The sequence below is a fragment of the Balaenoptera acutorostrata genome, chromosome 1 (assembly GCF_949987535.1).
Source record: "Balaenoptera acutorostrata chromosome 1, mBalAcu1.1, whole genome shotgun sequence".
In the NCBI taxonomy this organism is placed as follows: domain Eukaryota; kingdom Metazoa; phylum Chordata; class Mammalia; order Artiodactyla; family Balaenopteridae; genus Balaenoptera; species Balaenoptera acutorostrata.
In genome coordinates this window covers 67696395-67721004 of record NC_080064.1, presented here as the reverse complement: position 1 = coordinate 67721004, position 24610 = coordinate 67696395, and the positions used below count along the sequence as shown (strand labels likewise).

Sequence of the window (24610 nt, the reverse complement as noted above, 5' to 3'; positions counted from 1 at the left end):
CTCTTTGGAGCAGTCCCTCTGAGCTATCTGAGAGGCTGTATCCCAGGCTTAAGTCCTTAGTAAGTCTGCCGAATAAAACGTAATATTCAGTTTTTAGGCTTTGCATTCTTTTCAGTTGACAAGTGTATTTTCATTTTCATTTTTATTCAGTTCAAAATATTTTTTAATACCCCTTGTGATTTCTTCTTGGGTTATTCAGAAATGTATTGTTTAGTGTCCAGGTACTTGAGGATTTTTCCAATTTATCTTTTCTGTTACTGATTTCTAGTTGAATTCCACTGCATAGAGTACTCTGTGTGATTTCAACCCTTTTAAATTTATTGAGACATGTGTTATAGACCAGAAATTGGTCTATCATGGTGAATGTTCCATGTGTGCTTATAGAGCATGTGTATTCTATTGTCACTGGGTGGAGTGAAATAAATATATCAATTACATCAAATTTGTTGATAATGTTCAAATTTTCTATATTCTCACTGATTTTTTTACTTATTAATTCCGAGATTGTGCTGAAATATACAATTATAATTTTTCCTTTCAGTTCTTTCAGTCTTTGATATGTGTATTTGAAGCTTTAAGTACATACACATTTAGAATTGGTATGTCTTTTTGATGAATCAATCCCTTTATTTGTATGAGAAGTTCCTTTTTATCCCTATAATATTCAATGTTCTAAAGTCTACTTTGTTCTGACATTAATATGGCCTGCCCAGGTTTCTTTTTCCATGGTATTTCCTTTTCCATTTGGATACTTTTAACTTATCTGTTTTGAATTTAAAGTAGTTTCTTATAGGTAGAATATCATTGAGTTTTATGTTTTTATTCAACTTGACAATCTTTGCCTTTTAATTGGAATGTTAAGATCCTTTCACTTAATGTAATTATCAGTATTTAAATTGGATTTAAATCTGGTTGGATTTAGATCTACTATATTGCTGTTTGTTTTATACTTGCTCCATCTGTTTTCAATTCCTTTTCTTTTTCTGTTTTCTATTATTTTGTATGATCCCATCTTAACTCCACTTTTGGTTTATTAAGTGAATCCACGTTGTTGTTGTTACTCTAGGATTTATAATATGCATCTTTAATTTAATACAGACTACTTGAAATAATATTATATTATTCTATGTATAAGAACTTTATAATGATATATTCTCAATTCCTCCCTTGCATCCTTTGTACTGTAGTTATTACACATTTTGTTCCTGCATATTTATGAACCCCACAATACATTATTATCATTTTTGCTTTAAGCAGTCAATTATCTTTTAAGGAAATTTTAAAATGAGGAAAATATTTTTATATTTGTTTACCAATTTACCATTTCGATCTCTCCTCTTTCATTTGTGGAAGTGTGTATTTCCGTCTGGTATAATTTTCATTCTGCCTGAAGAACTTCTCTTAACATTTCTTGTATTATAGGTCTGCTATAGGTATACCTTGTAGTATAGGTATTTGGTATACTACCTTGTAGTATAGGTCTGCTGCAGTGTATGTCTGTTGAATTCTCAAAGCTTTTGTTTTACTGAAAGTTTATTTCATGTTCATCCTTGAAAGATTTTTTCACTTGGCAGATTTTCCCTAGAATTCTAGGTTAACAGTTGTTTTCTTTCTGTACTTTAAAGATGTCTTTCCATTGTCTTCTGGTCTCCATGGTTGCTGACAGCACATCTTCAATCATTCTTACCTTTGTTGCTCTGTAGCAGGGGTCAATACACTTTTTCTTAAAGGACCAGATAGTAAATAGTTTAGGTTTGTGGGTCATCTGGTCTTCTTTACAACTACAGAACTTTGGTGTAGTGTGAAAGCAGCAATAGACAATATGTAAATGAATGACTGTGGCTGTGTTCTCATAAAACTTTATTTGTAAAATCATGTGACTGGCTCATCTGCTGTAGTTTGTTGAACTCTGCTCTGTAAGAACAAATCTCTTTTTATCTGACCTCTTTTAAGGTGTTCTATCACTGTTTTTCAGCGTTTTGATTATGATATTCCTTTGTGTGGCTTTCTCTATGTTTCTTATGTTGGTGTTGAGCTTTGTGGATTTGGTGGTTTATAGTTTTTATGAAATCTGGAAAAAATTTCACTCATTGTTAGTTTTACATATTTTTGTCCCTCCCTACTTAGGACTCCAATTGCATGAATGTGATCTTGCTTAATCTTATGCCCACAATAGGCATATCTTAGGCTCTGTTTATTCTTTTCTCTTTCTGTCCTTCATTTTGAGTACTTCTATTGCTATCTTAATAGTTCTCTGTTAATTCTTCTGTAGTGTCTAATCTGTTAATTTCATCCAGTGTATCTTTCATTTTATATATATTTTTCATCTCTAGAAATCCTATAATGGGTCTTATCTAAATATTCTATTTCTCTCCTCATATGTTCATGTTTTCCTTTACATCCAATTTATAATAGCTGTCCTAAGATCCCTGTCTACTAAATCCATCACCTTTTTCATTTATGTGTCTATTTCAATTGATTAATCTTTCTCCTGGCTTTGGCTGATATTTTCCTCCTTCCCATGTCTTTTTTAAAAATTGGATGCTAGCTATTTTAATTTTTTGTTGTTGTTGGCTGTTGCATTTTGGATTTTTGTTTTATTCATGTAGCGAGTGTTGGATTTTGTTCTAGGATCAGTTTGATTCCTCTAAGGATTGCTTTTAAGTTGTTTTAGGCAGGTCCAGAGTAGTCTTTTTTGGGGGGTTGGAGATAGCCCCACTGTCTCTGATTTATTCTGATTTAGCCCCACTATAAGCTGGGACAGGGTGCTCTGCATATTATGAGTATTGGGAATTGTTTGGCCTGTTGCTTTTGGTGTTTTGTTTTGTTTTTCTGTACAATCTTCCTGTGATGCATGCACAGATTAGAACTCTGCCAGAGACGTAAGGAAATCCCTCTGCAGTTCTCTGGAGCTCTCTGTGGAGCCCACTCTTCTCCAATAGTCTACCCTGAAAATTCTAGCCAACAAAACCTCCCTGAATTCTAATCTGTGTCTCTTCAGCTCTTCAATACTGCCTGGCTCCGTTGGGGGTACTTTCCTTGTGCTGCAGCTTAGAAATGGCCTCCAGGCAATAAGCTTGGGCAATTGAAGGACTCATCTTATTTGTTTCCATTCTTTCAAGGATCAGAAAACTGCAAATTGTCCAGTATCTGAAAACCATTGTTTCTTACCTTCTGAATGATTATCTAGTTGTTCAGAATGGCAGATAATTCCTATAGCATTTATTCCTACGTAGGCAGAAGCAAAACTCTGATTACCTCTTAACAGACACAGATAGATACTATTGATAAATGAACCTTTATTATGTATTTGTGGGAACAGTGGGTTAATTCTCTTAGTTAAGAACTAAAAACTAGATTCATTTATTTCAAACTTCAAATTGTTTTACACATTTTTAAATGAATATTTTTTTAACTTCTCACTAGGGAGTCTTGAAAGAGACTGTGTCGTTGTTATTTGATTAATGCCATTCTTATTTTTTTCCTTAAGTCATAAAACCAAGATGTAAATTGGTACTTAATATTTATGTTTGAATATTTTACATTTCTTATTTTCAAGAAGAAAATCATATATAACTAAGACAAATTGATTATTGTATTCAAAGCTTATGAGACCTTGTTAAGGTTCAGAAATGGATAAGGTATCACAAACAGATCAAAATGTAGCAGAATCACACCTGTAAATTAACTATAGTGTAAGATATAAACCAAATATCATCAGTGCCCTGAGAAGAAGAAAGTAATTCTTACCGAAGTATGAGAACAGGCTTCACCTGGAGGTGATATTTGAGCAAGGTCTTAGAGAATAAATAGGTATAAATAAAGAGTAGGAGGAATTAGTCTAGAATATTTCATTCTCTTTTATTTTTTTTAAACATATAAAGTTAATATCCTAATAAGGTTTTCCACTCAAGGAACAGTTATCAGATGTAATAAATAGTTTCATTTCAAGATTTGTTTGTTAATTAGTTTTCTATAGGTGTGTAACAAATTTAGAAATTTAAAAGCATTTATTATCTCACAGTTTCCATGGCTCAGGAGTCCAGGCACAGCTTAGCTTAATCCTGTGCTCAGGGTCTAACAAGGCTTCAACCAAGGTGTTAACCAGGACTGCAGTCTCATCTGAGGCTCAGAATTTTCTTCCAAGTGTACTGATCATTGTCAGAATTCAGCTTTTCATGTCATAGAACTGACTGTGAGGCAGGTCCTCAGCTCTTAGAGACTGCCTGCCATTCCCTGTCTGTGGTCCATTCTACAGCATGGCTGTGTGATTCTTAAAGACCAACAGGAGAGCATCTCAGCTACTTCTAATATATCTGTCTCTCTCTCTTTTTTTTAAATTTATTTATTTTTGGCTGCTTTGGGTCTTCGTTGCTGCATGTGGGCTTTCTCTAGTTGCGGCGAGCGGGGGCTGCTCTTCGTTGCGGTGCACGGGCTTCTCATTGCAGTGGCTTCTCTTGTTGCGGACCAGGGGCTGTAGGCGCCCGGGCTTCAGTAGTTGTGCCACGTGTGCTTAGTATTTGTGGCTCACGGGCTCCAGAGCGCAGGCTCAGCAGTTGTGGCGCACGGACTTAGTTGCTCCGCGGTACGTGGGATCTTCCCAGACCAGGGCTTGAACCCGTGTCCCCTGCATTGGCAGGCGGATTCTTAACCACTGCGTCACCAAGGAAGTCCCTATTTGCCTCTCTTGACTTATGTCTCTGATATCTAGACCCTCTTTTAAAGGGCTCACCTGATTGGGTCAGCCCCTTCCCCCAGGATAATCTCCTTTTTGATTAACTGAAAGTCACTGATTTAGGGACCTTAATAACATCTGCATAATCCCTTTGTCTTTGCTATATAATGTAACCTAGTCAAAGGAGTCATAGTCACCATATTCATCATATTCACAAGTCCTGTCCACGCTCAAAGGGAAGGAATTATACAGGATATGTACACCAGGGAGAGGGAATCTTGGGGGCTGTCTTAGAATTCTGCTGACCACAGTTTGATTTATACTATTAGTATACTTTGAAGAGTACAAGTTATATTTTATAGAGAGGATGTGGATAGACTGGAAATACTAATAAACTACAACTGATTAAACAGTTGAAAACAAATAACTAAATTATTTTCTAAAGTAATTGTTACCTCAGTAGATTGGGTTTTTTTGTTCTTTCCTTAAATAATTTAACTGATCTGATACGCTCATTATATTTTAAGAAAAGAATCTCATTGAAACCTTGTAAAATTTCCATTTGCTTCCCGATAAACATGTACAATTTTTAAAATCCTCAGTTTTTTCTTTTTATATAATTTTAATACTTAGATTTATTCTCTGTTAATTATTTTGAAGTTCTTTGGTAATGTTCTCCTAGCAACATGAAAGGGGAGACTGAACACTGTTCACAATTGGCAGTGTAGTGTTGCTAAGCTACCTGTCTTTTTAATTTGAAATATTAGGCATTTCAATAATAGGTAGCCCTTAAGCTTTTAAGTGTTTGCTCATGACACATTACAGTGTTTTATGTATACTTTTCACCTCTGTATTATAGCTATTATTGTGAAAGTTTAAGAAAAAAAGAAGAGTGTATTTAATAGCAGTCAGTAGAGTACCTTAACTACATAAAATTAGTCATTTTATGAGAAGCTCTAATATGGACACAAATGAAATTATAAGCTATACTTTAATATGAACTTACCTCAAATGCAGCTGTACTACAAAATGCAGTAATTATACCAATATTTCATTTGATTTTAAGTAAAATCGTTGTAGAATGCCTAAAATATTACCTATAGTTGTTTTAAAACTGGCAGTATTGTTATTCTCTGGGAATATCATTAAATACATACTGAAAAAGCATTTTATTATATTATGTTGCTGTCATGCTATTCACAGTACTTCTTCTTAAAGTAGGATATCAAGTACTAAACGATATCATTGCAGAACATATCCTAATTTGTAAAAGATGAATATATGAAGATTCTTCTAGGTGGACTCTTTTAATAAAAGTTTTTCCTCTATATTCCCCTTACCCCATAAAAATAATTAAAGAAATACATGTCCATTGTAGAAAATATCTTCAAAAGTATAGATAAGTATAGAGAAGAATTTGAAACTACCTCTAATCCTCCTTCCCCCAGAGAAACACTATTCAGACTTTAGCATATTTCCTTTCTTTGAATATTGCTATAGAAATAAAGATAATATTTCATACTCAATTTGCATCTTTTATTTTCTTATTATTACAGTATAAGCATCTTTCCAAATCATTAAAATTGAAAACATTTTTGATGACTAATTATGTGGATGTACAGTATTTCTCATTATCTATATAGTTTCCTGTTTCTATTATGTAAATAACAGTGATAAGAAAATCTTTGTGCAAAACCTTTGTCAGCATTTCTGAATTCTTTACTATAGATCCTAGCTAGGACTGTAACAGATTCTAGGAATGAAAAAATATGAACATTTTAAAGACTTCTGAACATGTAAATAGATTACTTTCCCTGAAAAGTTGACCATCCTTATTAACATGTACTAGTTTAGTTTTAAAAAGAGGAAGAAATAGTTAATATATTACTTTTAACTTGTTTTTATGATCAAAAAATTGTATTTTTTCAAGTGTTTATTAGCCATCTGTAATTATTATTTTGTGAGAATTTTCATTTCCCTGTAACACTTGTTGATATATCCATGTGTCTTTTCTTACTGATTTTTGGGAGATCTTCAAGTACTGAATTTATTCCCCTTTCTGTCATATTTTCCCATGTATTTGCCTTTTAATTTGATTTATACACTTTGTAAAATACAGATCTTTCAAAAAGTTCTTTTAAACATCTCTCCACCTTTTCTTTTTATTTCCATTTATTGCTTTTAGACTTATAAATCCCTTTACTGTGTAGATTCTCCTGCATTTGATCTCCTTTTACCATATTCACCTGTGGGTGGTTGCTGGGTAAACTCCCAGAGGCATCTCATTGTCTCAAATCCCAGCATGCAACTGGACATTCACAGAGTGAACCTCCCGGCCCTGATGCTTGCTATTCCCAAACTGCATCGTTTCTTTCATCACGGTTCCCTAAGCGCCAGGGGGTTTGGCAGTGAACAAAGCAGATGCAGATCTCCTTCTGTCACCTTCCCCCTGCTAGCTAGGCTGGAGCATCACTCTTTTCCCACTGCCTGGCTTTTCTCATAGCCGTGACTTTGCTCCATGTGCCACTGTTTGGGTGTTGTCTCCTCCTCTCCATCAACTCAGATATGACACCTTGTTCAAGGGCCAGCTCATCCAAGAAGTCCTTCCTGAGTAGCCACCCACCTGACAGTCCCTTAGCTTGCAGGCCCTTTGACTCACGTGTTCTGCTCTCCACAATGAGCTCCTTTGTAACTGCTCTCCACTGGTACCATTAAAGTAGCTACCATTGTGATGGATCCCTGGGTGCCAGTTTACAAAAGTAATTAAAAATTTTTTTTTACATCTAATAGTTTTACATCTAATTCTTAACCATGTGAAGTGTATTTTGATTTATAGTGTTGGGTTAAAAACAAAACTGATTTTTTTTTAATGTTAATCCATTGTTAGAGCACCAGTAAGAATATTTCCTTGCCCATTGATTTGTGATAGTTCTTTTATAATATACCAAATTCTTGGATACTGGGCTGATTGCCTACTCTCTGTTCTGTTTCATTGATCTTTTCTATTTTGCATCAGAGCAGCATTATAGATTAGCTTTATCATATCCTTTTTGATATTCAGGACTGTTTACCCCTTTATAGAGTAATACAGATTTTTACCATACATCTCGTGCTGTGGGTATTCCTGGATATTTTATGTTTTTTACTGCTATTGTGAATGAAATTTTTTTCTATTCTGTTTTCCGATTCATTTTCACTGGCACATTGGAAGGGTATTTTTTTATATTTATCTTAAATCTGAACTCTTTGTTCTCAATAATTCTGAGTTGATTTGTAGAGTTTGTTTGTATCTAATTATAAAATCTGCAAATATGAAAATTTACTTCTTCCATGAAGTTATATCTGGATTGGCTGGAAATTACAGAGTGATATTAACTAATAATATTAAGAGTGGGTATTTTTGTCACAAAAAACAAAACAGTGGTCAACTTTCTATTGAAAATAAAATTATAGTTAAAAACAAATCATCTTTAGTTATCCTAGATTAGATTAATTGCTTTGCAAATTTACCATGTGTAAGATACATCAAGATTCTGGGAGATATTCATTTCTCTAGCAGAGGGTTGGGTAGGGGGGCAACATCTGATTATACTAATTGCTAACTAACTTCAAAAGGAAAGGAACTAGACTTGAGATAGAGATTTCAGGGACTTCCCTGGTGGCGCAGTGGTTAGGAATCTGCCTGCCAATGCAGGGGACTTGGGTTCGAGCCCTGGTCTAGGAAGATCCCACATGCCGCGGAGCAACTAAGCCCGTGCGCCACAACTACTGAGCCTGCGCTCTAGAGCCCGTGACGCACAACTACTGAGCCCACGCTCCACAGCTACTGAAGCCTGCGCGCCTAGAGCCCGTGCTCCACAACAAGAGAAGCCACCGCAATGAGAAGCCTGTGCACCTCAAGGAAGAGTAGCCCCTGCTCGCCGCAACTAGAGAAAGCGTGCACACAGCAATGAAGACCCAACACAGCCAAAAATAAATTTAAAATAAATAAATAAATAAATAAAACAGGGTTAAAAAAAAGAGATTGTAGTTTGGAGGGGAAGGCTAGAGAGAAGCGAGGTGAGTTAGCCTCTAGATTCCACCACTTTATCTCCTCGGGAGCAATTCCTAGCATGGTGGCAAGTGGAGTCAGCCTCTTTCCAAGAAGACTACAAGAGAGAGCTAGAAGTGAGCATAACTGCAGCTCCCTTAAAGTGCGGGATGGGTAGCAAAGAACATTCACAAAATTTACCTCTAGAAGACACTATAGCATGACTTCTTCAGAGTCTGGCTATACATACTGTTCAGGTGTGACAGGTGTTTGTTGAAGTCATTACTTTGTGAAATTTAGCCCAGATGAGTGAATGGGACTGGATTTCTTATTCTAGGAGGACCCAAGGGGGTTATCTTGACAGACCTCCCTCACTTCAATCAAGTTCATGGTCAACAGGGAGTTGATTAGCTGCCCTTCATACTGTTTTTATATATACTATTGTTGCAGAAACCTGAAGCTACAAGTATGTAAATGGAAAGTTTATTTTCTTATGATAATAAAGGATCAGGGTTTTTCCTTCTATATTGATTGTCACCTCAGTGGATGTATTCCATAGCTTTTGATGGATAACAAACCACTCCACAACTTAGTGGCTTAGAGCATCAACCATTTATTTGGCTCATAATTCTGAAGGTTGGCAATTTAGGCTGAGTTTAGCTGGGCAATTCTATTCTTAGCTGGGCTCCCTCATGAGTCTGTGGTCAACATTGGGTTGGTTAGGCAATTCTACTTCTGGAAGTTGGCTAGTTGCTGACTGGAAGACTTGAGTTCTTCTCCGTATGGTGTCTGTACCTCCAGAATCCTTGCCTAGGTTTTTTCTCATGGTGGTAGCAGAGGTCTAAGAGAGAGCAGAAGCAGGCAAAGAAAGCCTCTTGAGGCTAGCATTGGAATTAGGACACTGTTGCTTTTGTTCTGTTCTGTTGGCCAAAAGAAGTCACAAGGCCAGCTGATTCACAGAGGAAGGACATAGAGTCTACCTCTTGATGAGAGCTGCCATAAAGCAAGATATTCCAAAGGGTATGGACACAGGGAAGTATGGGGAATTGGGACCATTTTTTTTGCCATCAGTCTACCACAATTTGGTGAACGAAGGACTCAGAGATGTGCTTCGGACACTATCTTTGTCGTCAATATAGATTTTAATTTTGCTGTTACAAATTGTATCAGTGCCCTTTTTATCTCAACCTATTGTCCTTGTATCTTGTACTATTTTTCTCTTTATACTATTCATTTGGTTTTGGCTTCTTGTGCATTTTTATTCAAGTCCATGTCAAATAAAATTTTTCTAAAATTATCTTTTGGTTCTTTATCAGATCTGTTCAGAGATATGTTCTCTGTGTCTTCAGGATATTTCTTCTTCATGTGTGGGAGTATTTTTAATCATGGACCTCACCGTGTTTTCTTCCCTTTTTCTTAGAATTCTGTTAGTGTTTGCCAACAGAGCATGTGGACGTTTCTCACTGTCTACTTAGATTTGAATGCCTTTTCAGATCCTCATCTGAAGAATAGTTGTTAGACATTCCCCAGTGACTGGCAGCCAGTCATCAACTGTGGTTTTGCTAAACTAAGCTAGGATCATCTGCTACCATGCTATGTATGCCTGGTTTTGGGACAGTTTAAAAAGGTGAAGTTTGTGGAAAAACCATATTTCTTAACATATATTATTAAAAGAATTTTTCCTGTATTTTCCCTTCTTTGCAGAGATTTTCATTTGGATATTGAGCCTTCTTAGATGCAGTAAACCATTCTTAGATGCAGTAAACCCTACCTTCAGACATGCTCTTTACTAGGAATTGTATTTAAATGGATGTAGAAAGAAGTGTGCCACTGGTCAGTTGGGGATGAGTTGCACTACTCTGGCTGCCTCATAAAGACATCCTCTACTACGGCAACACTGTTTCTCTTAAACAGCAGGCAGAAAAAGGGAGAGAGCTAAAGTCCCTTTCTCAGCTGACAGAATTACTGTGTTTCACAGAGCAAAGCAATCCTTTGTACCCTGTGTACTATTCCGAAAACTGGGCCACCATTCATTTGTTTCTAGACCTGGTTTCTGGACTTACAGATAGTGAAGTTGAGGTTTCTTATCAGAGGTTAAATTAATTTTGGTAGAGTGAACTCTTGTCTCTTTCTGTGCCTTTCCTGAGAAGATGGCAGCAGCTGCACTGGCCGGGTTCTACATGGATGCCATGCTAAGCTAAGAGTCCAAAGTGTATTTAATTAATAATTCATTTTCCATTTTTTGTTAATCAAATATATGTAATGAATATCCAATAAAAAATATAGCAACCGCAAATAATTGTTTTTTAAAGGGTGAGATTTGCTACTTTTGTTAGCTTGGACAGTGTTGTGATATGAATAAATACATCACTCCATAATAATTTTGGAGTGATAACATATATTTCCTAGTCCTCCAGTATTGCTTTCAAAGTCTGCTGTTGGGGAACCACAGCTCTAGCACTTTGCTTTTCTCTCTTGTCCTCTCCTCGGCATCAGTGGTCTAAATGTGGGACATGTTTGGCTGAAGGATCAGGAAGCAATGCCTCCAGAATTCTCGGAAACAGTTTTTGGAATAACAGATCGAAATAGCTATCTTTGAAGAAATGATAGTTACTTCTAAAGAAGCTATAGTTGTCTTATCTCTAGCAACTATTTCTGGCTGCTAAGTTTAAGATGTAATGGTATGAACTACCAATGTTTGACTAGTAGAAAATAAACAGGACAAAAACTGAGCAATAGTTAATCATGTTTAGTTCACTCACTTGTTTTTTCATGTCACATGCTTGTGATACTTACATTACCTATCTTTAATATAACTATGTTTTATATTAATTATTATAGATTTTCTACTGGAATTAAGATTTTTCACAATGTTGTGAAAATGTTGTGTACAATGTTGTACAACGTTCCAAGAGCTTATAAACCATCTGAAATGGTTTGAGAACCACTGAGCTTATCATCTTGTAAGATACTAGAGGGAAAGTACTTTTGTCATCATCGTCATCACACACGATCAGAAGCCATTGTAGACTTGAGTAGAAAGTAACATGAGGAAACATTGGGTTTAATCCTTGGGGTGTGTGGGGAGTTTTCTGGAATGAGTGGTGGAGGGTGAGAGTAGACGTGGCAGTGAGAGTGGAATGCAACCACTGTAAACACATTGTCAGTTCAGTTCATATTAAGCATTTGATTAAAAACTCCTAAAACTCTAGCATTATTGATCCAGATGAAAATATTAAGGTGGATTTCTCTTCTGTTAGTTTGATAAGTTAATTTTGAATTGATGAAAGTTATACAAATTAAAATTCTAAAAATCATATTTTTTTTCATACATTGTTCCTCATAACTGGCAAACACAAATGAAAGTCATCTAAAAAGTACTTTGAGTTTCATATTATTACTTTTCTAGGTAAGAATGTGTAATTATAGGATACATTTTCAAAACTATATCATTGCAGTAACTATGCATTTATTCATTCCCAGGAGGTATATGTTACTATGCCCTAATTTTACAGATTCAGAAATTCAGAGTGGAGTAGTGGCTTGGCAGGCTTTAAGCATTAAAACTAAACTTTGAATCCAAGGCAGTTGATTCTAAATCCCATGCTCTTTGAACCACACCACAACAAGCCTTGGTTTGTAAATTATTTGTTTAATTTCTTAAATAACAAAAGTAATATGTGCTCAAGGCAAACAATACCTAAATGCATGCATTATATATGGCAAATATATATTATACAGATATATATTTGTATTTTGGAAAGATGTGTCTAGCAGCGATATGGTTGACAGATGGAAAAGAGGGAACCTTGGAGGAAGAGAAACTAGTTAGGAAACTATTTCAGTAATCCAGACAAGAAATGATAACAGCCTCCCTCCCTTTCCATGTGATGATTTGAGAATTGAGTGAAGAGCATTAGGTGTCCTGGTTATGTAGGGGGAAAACCAAAGTATAAGATTTGGAAACCTCTAAGAGATTTATGAGCCTTTCTGGGATCTAGCTTACATGGTGACTAAAGCAAATTTCAGATTACAGTTTCTTGTCACTTTAGTCTATTCTAAAATAGGATTCTTATAACTATCCTTACAATCTTGGCTAGTAATTCAGGAAGTAGAACTCATAAAGAGATCGTAGTCACGGACCTTCAGTTTCAGGGTCATAATGTAGCTGTTGAAATGACAACTAAATGGGGAAGACTGGTCTGCCTTTCTTTGCTGGGCAAAGAAACACACAAGACACTTGGCTGGATGTTGAAGGGTAAGGAATGGAGAAGGGCATGTAAAATGGACTCAGCCAGACCTTGTCCCTGGAAGTTTGCAGGGAGATAAATGATAAAGGTAACTATAATAGTAGATAGGAGTAAAAGTAGAAGGGGCTACAGATTCAAAGAAAAGAATTTATCATCCAGGAAAATCTGGAGGAGTTGGCATTTGAGTTAGTGAGCTTTGAATAGGAAGAATAGAATAAGGAGCATTCTACCTCAAGGGAGTAATATGACCAAACTCACTGGCCCCTCCAAATATTTGTTGAATATCTGAATAAATGGAATCAGGTAGCATCGTTTTTCCACCAATTTACTCGGTATAATATAGTGTCTCCTATATGCCAGGCACTGTGGCAGGTAGGTGCTAGGACTATAACAAGGTGACCCTTATAGAGGGTCATCCTCTAATAGGAGAGAAAGTAAAACGAACTAATGACTATATAAATTCAAAGTGAAAAAGGACTGTTAGGCTACTGAATAACTTGGGTGAAAAGAGATGTTGGATAGGGTAGTCAAGGAAGGCCCCTTTGAGGGAACAAAATGTCATTTGAAACTGATCTTTGTAAGAACCACTTTGAGATATTTACCCTGTTTGAAGTCTTTACCATTGTTGCTATCCAAATACAGTCCTCCAGGACTGGTTCCAGGACCCCTGCAGATACCAAAGTCCGTGGATGCTCAAGTCCCTTATATAAAATGGTGTAGTGTCTGCATATCACCTAAGACGTCCTCCCTAGACACTTTAAATCATCTCTAGATTACTTATAATACCTAATACAATGTAAGCGCTATGTAAATAGTTGTAAATATAATGTAAATCCTATGTAAATAGTTTCTGGTGTGTGTCAAATTTAAAATTGCTTTTTGGAACTGTCTGGAATTTTTTTTCTCAATATTTTCATTCCACATTTGGTTGAATCTGTGTGTGGAACCTGCAGATAGGGAAGGCTGACAGTACATTTAATTTGTCTAAATTACTCCCCCTGAGAGTACAACCTGTGAATTTCCTATTTTCCATCAGTATTTATTTTATCTATTGTTGACTTATTTACCTGTTGTTAAATTTATAATGTCATCCTTGTTTTGCAGAAACCAAAGCTGAAAGATTGGCATCCTCCTGGGGGTTTTATTCTGGGATTGTGGGCACTCATTATCATGGTTTTCTTCAAAACTTATGGAATCAAGCATATGAAGTTCATTTTCTAGATGCGATGATGTATGAAGAACACTACATGGAAGACTACAACCTTGGATAAAAGTTCATGTCAATATATTTTTAAAAATACATTGCTCTTGTGTGATTTGGCAGAAAGTATAAGGAAGCTAAATTTGAGAGAACTATTGGTTTTATAACTCAAAAATAATTGTTAATGCAAGTGCTAAATGACACTAAATATATTTCAGTTTTTCATTTTGTATTATTAAAATATTGGGACAAAGAGATCGGAATATACTCACTGACTCTTTTTGAAAATAAGAATTTCCCCTTGTATTATCCCCTTTTCATTTGGAAAAGAAAAAAATGTGAAGACATTAAATTCTCACTAGCAGGGGTAACTTTTGTTAGTATTTTTGTATATGTTCTCCCCGTCTTTTTCATACTTTTTTTCTAAAATAGAGAGCATGTAGAACATACCATTTTATAACCTTACTTGTCATTTTGCAGTATGTTGTCAACCCTTTCCCTCTCCTTGGATATTCTTCAAGAACACATGAATGGCTGCACACTGTCCATTTTATGAATGTACAGTAATTTATTTAATATTCTTCTATAATTAGACCACTTACTTTGTTCCCCAGATTTTCTTTTGGCTCATTCTTTAATGTGTTAATATTTTGTCAGCTATTCTTGGAATTCTGTAGCTAAAATGATAAGTAAATAGAATAATCAGTTTCTTAATCTGTGGTACTGACAGTCTCCAGGACCTTATTTACTGTCAGTTTATCTGGAAAATTTAAGCTCTTGGGGAATTTCACATACTGATTGCTCAAGAGAAACAAACCTAATCATTTTTAATTTCTAAGCATTCTGTGATCCTCTAGAATTGATCACCTCCTCTTCTGTTTCCATGCTGAAAGAGATGTTGTTTCATTCTGTTTAAGGTAAACCTTGCCCACTGGCTGGATCTACACTTTTTCTGGGACAATCCCGTAAAATGGATGGACTGTAGGAAAAATTCATGCTTGTGGCCCTGTCTTCGTGTCTGACTGATGTATCACATAAGGCAGTAAGCTCTTTTCTGGTCTCTGACAAGATGCAAGAGCTTATATCCCCATCACTGATTTTTTTCATCTTGCCAGCCGTCTTCATATCTATCTGGTAACTGGAAATGGTATTGAGATTGTGCTTTGCTATCAGCCCCAGATATTGTTTTTTCACATATAAGCGGTAAAAAAAAGTGAAAGTTGAGTATTCATGTCCCATGGGATACTTTTTTGTATTTTATCTGTTTTATCCAGGAGCTTCGTGTTAATCTTTATTCACTATGAAGATATGTTTTGTAATTGTAGGAAACATTCAGAAGACAACCCTTCCTCTACAATAAAACCTCTTAAAATTAATAGTCCTTAGACTCTGTTTTCCTTTTAGCACTTAAAATATTACCCTTTAATTATATGCAAAATTGTCATGCTTTTCACAGGCAAAGGATTAACTGTGTTATCTCTCAGATTAGAACAAATGACATTGAGGCTTTTTGCCAGCTCTGAATCTTCATTTTAATTGATCTTTTTATTGCTGCACTAGATAAATGAAGAAGGACAATTTTTATCTGATTATATGGAGAAGCATCTTTTTGTACATAGAAAGGGGGAAAAACAAACTTAAATTCGAATAGCTGGATTGTAGTAGTGCTAAGAGACAAAAAAAGGTTGACCATGTAAACACTTACATAAGGTCATGGACACTCTGGTGGCCGGGAGCTACTTAGAGTAGTAAAGGAAATATGATTGTTCTTGAGCCAAAGTCATTTAGTTTGAGTATAATGAAACATACCCTGATGGTAAAGACTACTGGAAAGTAAAAGGATTCCTCTTCAGAGATTGTAGAAGGTGCCCTTCTTAATTAAAACCAAACTGGGAAAAGTAATACTGGGTATAATATACAGTATTAATTTTATTCCAGACAAATTTCAAAGGGCAATTATTTCTTTCTGTTTCATTATTGAATTTTCAGAATATAGTTAAAGCAAAAAGCTTGAAATATGTTAAATGTTTAGCTCATCACCATAATCTTTTTACATAAAGTATATTCTGCCTTCAGTAATAAGTAAATCCTCTGCATATGTTAAGTGGGTAATATCGTAAGTGTAATTAAATGGTCCAGACCTTAAATGATAACATAAAAGCACATCCTTAAATATATTTTCCTTGAGTCGCAAAGAGCTGAACAACTGAAAGGTGTTTTCCTTTTCCTTTCTCATGGTGTTATCGTGAGGATCAGATGAGCTAATGATATGACTGCACACTTTGGAAATTGTGAATATTTGGTGGTATTATTTTTCTTTTTTCTGCCTAGGAAGATACCAACAGGGAAGTTAATGGTGCCAGGGTCCCACTTATTTACCTTTCTAAGCTACTCAGTGTGATTCCCATTCTCTTCGGTATTCTTTTTCTCCTCCCCTGCAGTGTCTCCTATATTCCTTGTCCCCTCAGGGAGACAAGGAATATAGATAAATGGATCCCAGCAGACATGTCCTGACCTTTTGGGGGAGGGACAGGGCATAATGATACCGTTCTGCAAAGGCAGCCTGCGTGAGAAAAAGAAACCAAATGATGTGGATTTTAAAATTATGAAAGACATTCATTTACAGTTTATGAAAGGGAAATGTAGTTTGGAAGCAAAGCTGATTAAATTGGATCAAGAAAAATTGGAATTAAATACAAAAAATAATGCATGCATTTATGGTTTCAATTTTCATGTATCCTCAGCTAGTTGAAAATGATGATTCCCACAACAAGCATAACTCAGCTTGTTTCTGCTTACTGAGTATTTTCTACTATGGGATATGTTGATAACATTTCTTCCCTTATGTATGTTGTACAGCAGAGTTACAGTTACCGTGGGAATCATAATTTGCAATTGTGACTTATGTGTTTCTGGAATGTTTACAATAAATGTTGCATTAACATAGAACTTTTTTTCATTGATTTTACCAAAATTAAATTCATCTATAGCAGATATACTGTTTTAAATTATGAAAGAAACATTTTATAAACATACCACAAGGTATGGCTGTAAAATGAGATCAGTCTTCATTTCACTTTATGGAATCTGCCCCATTACTTCATTGTCACATTTCCTGCCTGAGTGCATTTACCAGCTCATGTACCTGATGCGTAAATATGAAAGTCTTTCAGTTAATGGACAGTACACCTTAGTAATAACCGGTCTTTTTCCTTCTAGTGCAAAATTTTACTGTTTTGGAAATGTGCTATGAAATATTTGTTATAATTTAACTGAGTAGACCCTTGAATAACGGGATTGATATAGATGAAGGTGTGACCAAGAAACTCATTATTAAAAATTCGTTTACTCCACACTTGGAAAGGTGGTCACTGTCATTCTTGTTTCAGTTGGGCTGCTTGCAGCCTCAGAGACTTGAGAGGACTTTCAGATATGCCTGATGCATATACCCAGAGTTTACCGGGCTCATATGAGATGACCCTCTTCTCATGATGGAAGTACCAACTCTGACTGTGCTAGAATCTCAGGGACAGCTGGCAGTAGCAATGTAGGTCACTTTCTTCAGGGTCATTAATTAAGGTCATAAATGTAAAGCACATCATACAATACCTGTCACATGGGAGAGGTTCAACCTTTTGTTCTTTGCTGGGCAGGGCTCTACCTAGCTCTTGTTTTTAACCTCCACTCAGGTCACTCTTTAAAGAACCATTAGCCTTGGTGCTCCTGGGCTGTCCTGTCCCCTTTGGTTTTCAGCAGATGTCATTTTGAGGTAACAGTTTCTTTTCACTTTCAACGCTGTCCAACAGTTTCAATCCACAGGTTCTCTTGCCTCTCTTTTCGGTTTTTCCATTTTAGATAGGCTGAGGCTTTTCTCCATCTTCCCTCAGCCTTAGGTTTTTATTATCTTCTCTCTGTGGCTTATCCACTCTGTTGGAAACAAATATAGCGTGATTATTGGGCAGTCTAGCCTCACCCCGGTCCCCAGATGTCTGGATAATTACCCTGTCTGAATTTCTCTTTATTCCTCTGTCACATTGGGTACTGCATTTCCAGGAGAAGACCTCCTCCTCTCCCCCCAACCATGTTAGTCAGAACTTTTAAAGTTTCAAATGATAGAAAGCCAACTAGAAAAAATTTAGGCCAAAAAAGGAATTTGCTGGAGAATATTAGGATATCTTACAAACTTGCGAGAAGGGGGTCTGGTGTGAGCCTCACCAGGGACTGGCGTGGCACCTGGATATTCTTCTCTGCATGTCTCCTTTTGGCTTTCTCACGTGACTGGTGACTCCAGAGCCTGCTATCCTGTGCTTCATCACAGGAGAGAGAAAAGTTACTTTCTTCCTTTATTTCCAGTTCTGAAAGTCTTGGGGAAGAACTGATTAACCTTGTTGGCATCAAGGGTTCACCTGGCCAGAGAGTCAAGCTCCTGTAAGCACATAAGGACCTCGGGTGGCAAACTCCTGTCTAGTTGGGTCCCTCCCAGAGAAGGGAGAGATCACAGGAGCCAGGCACCCTTGCTACTACTTTCTACTAACTTGCTGTTCACTGGGTGGTCTGTGGAGCTGCAGCATCACCCTGGAGCTCGCTAGAAGTGCAGAATGTCAGGCCCCACCCTAGACCTACTGCACCAGAATCTGCATTGTGCAAGATCCCCAGGTAAGTCACACACACACGAAAGTAGGAGGGGCACTGATCTACACCTTCTACTAACTAGCTCAATTTTATCTCTTAAAAAGGAGGTTGTAAAAGATTGCAAATACTCACTTGTAAAACAAACAGCCATGGGTAGCATATTTTATGGGTTAATTGACTCTTTAGCATTATTCTTTTTCTTAACTTTTTATTTTATGTTGGAGTATAGTTGATTAACAATGTTCTGTTAGTTTCAGGTGTACAGCAAAGTGATTCAGTTATACACGTATCTATTCTTTTTCAAAATCTTTTCCCATTTAGGTTGTTACATAATATTGAGCAGATTTCCCTGTGCTATACAGTAGGTCCTTGTTGGTTATCCACTCTTTAGCATTATTCTTGACTCTATTAGACCTTTTAAGGCTGTAGACCACTCTCGTTCTCATTTTTTTTTCCTTCTGAGGCTTTTTCCAAATGTTTAATGCTTAAATGGGCATCTAATTAGCACTTACTGTATGTAGTGTCTGCAGTTTCTTTGACACGACTGTCGTTAGGAGTGTGAGTCTAAATTCCCCTTCCCTGAGTATAGGCTGGCCTTAGTGACTTAATTCTAATAAATAGAATGTGGCGGAATAATACTGCGTGACTTCAAGGCTAGGCCATAAAAGGTGATACAGCATCTGCCTGGCTCTCTTTCTCAGGATACTTCTCTTGGAACCCAGCCACCGTGCCCTGAGGAAGCCCAAGCTGCTTGGAGAAGCCAGGTATGTTTATTCTGGCTATTGCCCTGGCAAGGTCCCAGCCAGTAGCCAACATCAACTTCCAGACACATGGGGGAGAGAGCCTCCAGATGTTTCCTGACGGCAACCGCGGGAGAGACCTGCAAGTGAGAGCCAGCCAGTTCTGGTTCACTCCCAGAACCGTGAGAGAGAATAATGTGGACAAAATGGTTATTTTTACCTCAGTATGTTCAGGATGGTTTGTAGTACAGGGTTAGTTACTGAAACACTGTGTTAATACCTACCCACTTAAGTAGATGCTAGGAGAGATTACAAAGAAGCAGAATTCTTTTTTCAAGAATTACAAATCAATTCTTAAAACACATGTGAAAGGATGAAATAACTGTATAGCAGAAAATGACAAGTGCCATGTAAGAGCTATAGAATAGGGGGTTTAAAAAGAAACTTCTAACTTTAATTGCTAAAGAGATGCATTATTCATATTGTATTTATTCTCAGGGGAATAGAGAAGACTTCAAGAAGGAAATGAAATTTGAGCAATCAGATTAGATTTCTCTTGTTTTCCCTCTCCTTTTCCCATTATTGCTCTTTCAAAATTGTAATTTTTCTTCAGTCCTGTTCCACCAACTCAGACTTTCCTATCGTCAGAAGATTTTGCTTTGTAATCTGAAAATTTAAATGGGGGAAGTGAACTAGCTCAACTTCCTTCTCTACCTCTACAAATTCACCTCTCTTTCCCCCCCTCCCATTCCTAACCCAACCCCTTTGGTCTTAGAGATTGAGTTATTGACCCCATCCTTCTTCTGGGATATTGCTTACTCATAAACTCACCTTTCTTCTTGCCCTGCAACCTCCCTTTGCATAGAAGTGCTTTCCCCTACATTTTGTAAGATGTTCAAGCTTTCCATCTGAAAGACTTCTCAAAATTCTATGTCCCCCTTTAAATGCTAATATAGAAATGCTATATAGAGCTCTTTTCTACTTCATTCTGTAGCTTATTATTTTGAATGAATGAGTGACATTCTCTAACTTGGCTTCCTTGCCTTGTATTCATTTGTGAACCTTTCTGTGAATCTATCTTCTGCTCCCACCACTCGCCTGAAACTATTTTCTTACTGATATTAATGATATATTTGCCAAATCAGATGGAATTTTACTGCCTGTATCTTTTTTTTTAAAATCTCTCCTTAATATATAATAATTGTTGATTACTCCCGGTTTTAGAAACATTTTCTCCTCTGCCTTGTGGTACTGCTGTCTCCCCAGGTTTTCTTCACTTGGCCTCTCCTTTTCAGTCTCCAACAAGTGCTTCTCTTTGACAGCACACCCCAGATGTTCTGCAGAGTTCTGTCCTCGCACTCTTCCAATTTAACACTGTCCCTGAATCTTTTCATCCCCACCTGTGGTTTCCGCTGTTACCTCTACAGCACTGGGCGGCCAAATTTGTATATCCCAGGATCTCTCTTGAGTTCCAGAAGCACCCCCTTCTACCTGAAAACACAGGAATCTCAAACTTAGTGTACCCCAAACTGAACTTACCATATTTCATCATCACCTCATTGCCCGGCTCTTCCTTTTCTATTTTCTTTTTCTTATTTTATATTCTGAATCTTCTCTAGATGGGCACAGATAGTGAAGACATCTGTGGCCCATGTAAATGTTCACCACAGCATTTACTACACACAAGGCTCCTAATAATCAGGTGGGTGAAATGACATGCTCTGTGGGTGTCAGTTAGCCTCTTTTGCCAGACATCCCAGTGCTTGCCAGTGGGCCCATGAAGAAAAGTCGTTGTGTGGGATGGAGACTATGCAGGGGCTCAGCAGGCTGGATTTCTCCTTACCAAGGCTGATCTGGCTAATGCCTCAGCTGACAGCCTAATCTACCAGTAGCAGAAACCTTCATTAAAACTCAGCCGGTAACCAGGTTGATGCCTCCATTCCCCAGGAGGCGGCCAGTCGGCTGACTGGTAGTAGGTTGATTATATTGACCATCATAGAGTGGGCAGAAATTCATTGGCACTGCAATAGACGCATCTTCTGAGTATGGATTTGTATTTCCTGCTCTTAAAGCTTTTGCCAGCATCAACTATCTGTGAACTCACAGAAATCCTTATCCACCCTCATGGCATTCTGCACAGTATTGAGTCAGATCAAGGAACTCATTTCACAGCAGCTAAGTGTGGCAGCGAGCTTATGCCCATGAAATTAATCAAACTTACCACATACCCCATAGGACACAACACTCTGAAAAGAGGGAGCTCTATCTACAGACTTGAAATCAGAGACCATTGCATGGCATTATTTCCCCCATAGCCAGAATGCATAGAACTGGGAACAAGAGTGGAAATGTGAGCAACTCCTCTCACTATTAACACCTAGCAGTACATTTCCAGAATCTTTGCTTCCTGTCCTGGCAACTTTGAGCTTTGCTAGTATGGTGGTCTTAGGTGAAAAGAGAAGAATGCTTTCTTCAAGGGATATAACAGTGGTTCTATTGAATTTGAAGAGAGGATTGCCACCTGGCCATTTGGGGCTCTTTATATCACTGAATCAACATGCCAAAAATAAGGAGTTACTCTACTGGCTGGAGTGATTGATCCCAGTTACCAAAGGGAAATTGAGTAGCTGCTACACTGAAGGCAAGAACAACTATGTGGCAAGAGGATTTTCTAGGGTGCCTCTTACTAGTTCCATGACCAATAGCAAAGGTTAATGGAAACCCAAAACAATCATAAAAAGGCAGGATGATTGAGGACTCACTCTTCTGAATGAAGGTTTGGGTCACTCCACCAGATAATGAACTGACCAACTCAGCCTCTGGCTGAGAGCACGGGAAGTATGCAATAGGTAGGGGAAGGTAGGAAGCCATAGGTATGAACTATGGCCCATGGCCAACTGCTGAAATGTAGTAGTTTTGTGTATTTTCTCTTTGCCTGTTACATGTTTGTATGTGTATGCTATTTCTCTCTCTTCTCTCTCTTTTCCCCCACTTTTACTGTACGCAAGTTGGAGAGGCTTAACCTTACAGTATAATCTTTAGGTAAGAAAATATTCAATGGGACCGTGATGGAATTTGAGGAGTAATTAATGTAGCCAGCAGTGCACACAGCAACAGCTGGGGCTGTGCATCTCCTTATTTTGGTGAAGGGTGAGAATTTCTTCACTTTTAAGAATAGCAACATCCTGTTAGGTGGAAATATAGAGTTGTGTCGTTGTACAGAGCTCACATGTGTGGAAGAGTGAATGCAGGAGCTGAACAGGCACAGGACTGTACTGTTGCAATTACCAATTCATTGTCTCAGCTGAACCCTTTAAGATTAATTTCCCCATTATAGTGAACACGATGCTAAGTTTTGTCAGTAGAGGGTGCTGGGGAGGCATGGCAAGAAGAAGGAGCGTCTCTTCCTGTTCCTGGTGTAATCCTCCCATTGGTCTCCTGCAGTGTGTGTGTGTGTGTGTGTGTGTGTGTGTGTGAGTGTGCGCGCGCGCGCATGCACGTGCGCGCGCTCGCGCATTCACCAGTGCACATGTGTTTCCTGCAGTGCCCAGCGGTTGGCAGCACAGAGCACCTTCCTGTGGGCAGCTTCATAGCAGAGGGTAGCCAGCAAAGCACCTCCGCATGAGTTGCTGCCCCAGGCAAGCTGCCTCTGGCTGCTTTGCAGTGGGGCACCTATGGAGGGCACCTTCCCCCAGTGTACCTCCTTGGGCATCTCCATCATGGGGTGCTGCTGGCAGGGGCAGCTCCTCTAGACAACTTTCCCCACACCCTTTGAGGGGAGTTTTCAGTAAATTCGAAGGTGTGGCTCCTCTGTGAGGATAGCTTTCCCTAGCAGTCCAGAGAGCAGCTTTCCAGCAAGTTCCACTGAGACAACACCTCAGTGAACGTCTCCGCCATCCGATGAGCCCTGCTGCACCCTCTCCAACAATGTCTGGATCTCAGCCCTGGGAGGGGTGGCTTCTCCCTTGGGTCCTCTGCCTCAACCTGAGGTGTGGTGGCCGCTCCTGATACCAGCCATTCCTCTATTCTTTAGAGTTCTCTTTCTCTCTCACTAGCAAATTCCCCCTTGCTCAAATTCCTTGATCAAATTACTATGTGATTCCTGTCTTCTGATTGCACTTTGACTGATACACATCCTCACAGAAAGCAGATGGCACTAAGTGGTGAAATTCTTGGCCACAGTCATTCAAATTGTTCAGATTATGCCTCTGCATTCAAGGGAAAGTCCTTCTCCCTCCCAGAGACATGGACAAAGGATTGGAGCCCCTTCTTACACCTCCCCCTAAATCTGAACTTCCACTGAGGGTTAACAGATGGAAGGAATAACTCCTTCTGACACAGTCTGGCAGCCAGGTCTGGCCCAGGAGATGCACAGACCTATCAGACACGTGGAAGCCATTCAGCGAGGGTCTCGTTGACTTTGTTTTAAAAACTCTGGATTCATCTGGCTCTAGGCAGCTTCTCCTTGCCTCTTGTAATGAGTACAGGAAATGAAAAGATTCAGGCAACAGGATTTCTTGTAACCCTGCCAGGAAAGGAGATGGATCAAAAGAGAATAAAGCATGTTAGAGGCAGACTGCTCAGGAAATATTCTTGTTTGGTTGTGAAAGTGCTCGCAGATTAATAAGGCTGAATAGCACAGTGGTTAAGAGTCAGCTTTGCATTTCTGTTGCTTGTCAGCCTGATAAATGCACATTATACAAGGAACAGAATAATTAAAATTACAAATAAGGAAATACACTTATAAACCAATAAAACCAAAGGTGAAGGAGAAAAATTGAGGCTGAGATATGAGAAACCAAATAAAAGGAATAAACATTATACATTAAACAGGTTAAAACACAAAACGAGAAGCTCAGAAATTCCAAAGTCTAACTAGGGAAAATGAAATAAAAGAATTAAAATTTTAGATGTTAAAATCAGAACCTTAGAATTTCAAGGATATAGTTGTGAATAAAGTTAAAGTAGAAAAAGGAAACATGTTTTAAAGCGAAAACAATGGAGGGGAGAATTAAATGGAATATAAAGAGTAAGCCAGGTAGCTGAAACAATTTATTTTAAAAGATTAAAATAAAGCTAAAA

At 37.8% G+C, this 24610-nt stretch overlaps 1 protein-coding gene across 2 annotated transcripts in view; it reads left to right on the top strand.

Annotated features, from left to right (window-relative positions):
- Positions 1-15532, top strand: part of PIGK (phosphatidylinositol glycan anchor biosynthesis class K) — a 145757-nt gene extending 130225 nt beyond the window's left edge. For both annotated transcript variants that reach the window (XM_007191754.2, XM_007191755.2), the window contains one exon: positions 14060-15532. In XM_007191754.2, the coding sequence (XP_007191816.1) occupies positions 14060-14176 (117 nt within the window). In that variant the 3' untranslated portion in view covers positions 14177-15532. The remainder of the gene's footprint in view (positions 1-14059) is intronic.
- Positions 15533-24610: the final 9078 nt, after the last annotated feature.